Source organism: Rhagoletis zephyria, unplaced genomic scaffold (assembly GCF_001687245.7).
Source record: "Rhagoletis zephyria isolate East Lansing unplaced genomic scaffold, Rhagoletis_zephyria_1.1 Rzeph_scaffold_36851, whole genome shotgun sequence".
Classification (NCBI taxonomy): domain Eukaryota; kingdom Metazoa; phylum Arthropoda; class Insecta; order Diptera; family Tephritidae; genus Rhagoletis; species Rhagoletis zephyria.
The window spans coordinates 1-2,992 of record NW_016193906.1 but is presented as its reverse complement, the minus strand read 5'-3'; the positions used below and the strand labels follow the sequence as shown (position 1 = coordinate 2,992).

Genomic DNA, 2,992 nt, shown 5'->3' with positions numbered 1-2,992 from the left:
AAAAAAATTCAACGGGCTACAAAATTCTAGCATAATCATTAGTCATATTTGAATTCGCTTTGGTAGAGAATTGTTACAGAAACGAGCTACTGGAATGTCCAGACTCTTAATGGTGATGATGGCTCTGCCCGGTTGGTTGATGTCCTCGGGAAGACAAAGGCTGGCATCACCGCTACTATCGCTCTCACGGAAAGGACCGCGAATCGATGTTGGATTTGTGTGTCGCCATGTATTCACTGTTATTATTGTTGCTGTTGCCTAGATCGGCTTGTCCATCCAACGTTGTCGTCAAGTGCAGCTAACGGGAGACCCATGAAGAGCGCAATTTCCACAGGGTCTGTCCATAGGGGCAAGGGCGTTAGCTGGGAGGAGTTTTGGGGGGCATGTGCAGTGGTGCCGTGAGTCATGTGGTGACTCTCCGCATGCCGGGCACACGTTGGTCATATCTGCGTACACTCTGATGAGGTACGAGTTTAGAAAGCTATAGTAGCCAGAGCGAAGTTGGTCTTTTGTGGTGCGAATCTCACGAGGAAGACAAAGCTCTGTCCCGTCCACTTCGGGTGGTTGTGTACCCAAAATTGCATTCACAGGTCGGGATTTGATGCAGGTTGAGACGGACTGCCTTTTAATGCCGTTTATGGCCTTATTGCCAATTGAGGTTGATGCGCCGAGAAGGAAAGCAGACTGCCGAAGGTTGATTTTCTGGTTACTCACCGTCGCAATTGGTTGGCCATCGACATGATTACCCAGCTGTAGTCTGACCTCTTTCGTCCAGGTACTCAATGTCTTTCACCGCTGTGGACATTTTTTATGATGTTAATTCTTCACGAAGTAAGCTTTTAAGCTTGCAGGGTGGAGGGTATGGGCATTAGAGGATAAAAATACGCGTAAATTAAATATCTGTTGCTTCAATACTAGAACACAAAACACGCTTTTATTTGCTTATCTTTAAACAAACAATTTACCAATCAATTAAATGTACCTGGTAGGTAAAAAATAGTTAGTTGTTCACATTTACAGCGAAGAGGTAATAAATATTAAGCGTTGAATTAAGCCATTAATTTCCAATGAATTAACACACATAATAGGCAATGAAATTGCTTTATATAATTGTCTTTACGTTACTTAAGCCATTAAGAATGCCGCTAATTTTGTTGTTAATAAACTTAATAACAGCATTGTGACCACGAAACTGATTTCAATAGGTTTCCGCATGGATGCACCACCAATCAAATTATCCACAAAAGGTACTGCACTTGGACTTTCCGAGTCAACTTCATTAGAGTAGTCTTGTAGAGTCACATAAAAGACGGTGCGATTATTGAGCGGTTGCAAGCGTGGGAAACTTGTAGGCAATTGGGTGTTGTCAATCGAATACAGACGATGAAAACGTTCCACCTAGACCGGAAAAGTGTGAGAAAATGAGAAAAAGGGATAATAACATTACAACTTTTTTGTTACAAAAAGAAATTATAGACTCCATGAATCCTGACAGTATAATACATATTATGTAAAGATATCTCTTAGACCTTTACGCGTTAGCGACGGCGATTATCGCAGACCATGCAACGATGTATGACCTTTACAAAGAGATAGACGTAGTGCAGCGAATTAAAGTATAGCGGCTCCGCTGTCTTGACCATTTCGTTCGAATGGACACCGATGCTTCAGCTCTGAAAGTATTTAACTCGGAAGCCGCTGGTGGTAGCAGATGAAGGGAGACGCCCCCCACTGCGATGGAATGACCAGGTGGAGAAGGACTTGGCTTCACTTGGCATTTCCAATAGACGTCAGTTGGCACAGAAGAGAAACGACTGGCGTGGCGTGTTGAACTCGGCCAAAATCGCTTAGGCGGTTACATCGGCAAATAAGAAAAAGTATATCTATCTCAGAAAATGGCGCCCTACTTCGGCTTTTCTCGCGGATCTTTCTAATTTCTTCACTATCTGCGAACTGCGAAACCCATCGCTACACTCTTCACCACCTGGACCAAGGAGATTCGAATAGCAAATTCTGGAAGTTACTTTCGATAGCGTCTTATCCTTCTCAACGCATACCTTCGCCACTTTAAACGAATTACGTGCCAGGAACAAAGTTCTCAAGTTGCTAGCCGGCATCACCTCTGCGCACAATGTACCAAGTGAACGGCCGATTGGCGGCAAACTACGCAGCGCCAATGTGGTCGACAGAGATGAGCAACACGCTGTGAAGTAATCAACAAACTTGTCAGAACGCAGCTCTACAACAGCCAGATTTGTGGCAGTGAAAGAGCACAACACCCAACTAGCGAAGCACCGAAGATGGGGTGTCACCATGGGAACCATCGAGAAGTGGGACGGCTCCTGCACGAGTGAAGAACGGATATCGATCGTACGGATCGACCATCCGTTCGACGATACATAGCGGCACTCAGCAATCTCTATAAAGATGCTGCTTCTTAGCACAGGTATGAATAACATCGTTCTAGGTGGCCAACCGACACTCATTATACATTTAGAACGCCGAACTGGCGAGGGAGACCAGAACTTAGGGAGGGAGACCAGAACGAGGGGTTGAACTTATAGGCGTAACAGCTACCTCTCACGGTGGATCGCAGAAGTGGCGAATATCAGCGCAGCATGCGGGAAGGATCCATATAGCACCCAACACCTCTTCATATGCCCCTCCAACCCGACGACTCTGACACCGGCCCATCGGCGCTGCTCGCTACCTCGGTACCCCCCTGAGAGGTAGAGCGCTACTGCAACAACAAACAACAACTTATTTGAGACGATGATGCTTGTCTGTCATTTCAATAATTTTTGTAGAACGCAAAACTTAAACTCCCAATCATCATTCATTCATACTTACCTGTCTAACTGAGATGCGAGTTTGTTCCTCGAAATCAAGCCAAATCACCTCTTGACTGCAAGGTGGTGTGGTTAACGATCCTATGTAGGTATGATATTCCATTCCAATGTTTATGAAACACCAAAGGTCGATTTCATCGTAA

General features: G+C 45.0%; 1 protein-coding gene across 1 annotated transcript; it reads right to left on the bottom strand.

Moving 5' to 3' along the window:
- Nucleotides 1–1,125: 1,125 nt before the first annotated feature.
- Nucleotides 1,126–2,952, bottom strand: LOC108354531 (carbonic anhydrase 9-like). Its single transcript, XM_017605711.1, has 2 exons — nucleotides 2,851–2,952; nucleotides 1,126–1,398 (listed from the first exon to the last, which is right to left on the bottom strand). Exons 1-2 carry the CDS (start codon nucleotides 2,950–2,952, stop codon nucleotides 1,126–1,128), a joined length of 375 nt encoding a protein of 124 aa, XP_017461200.1.
- Nucleotides 2,953–2,992: the final 40 nt, after the last annotated feature.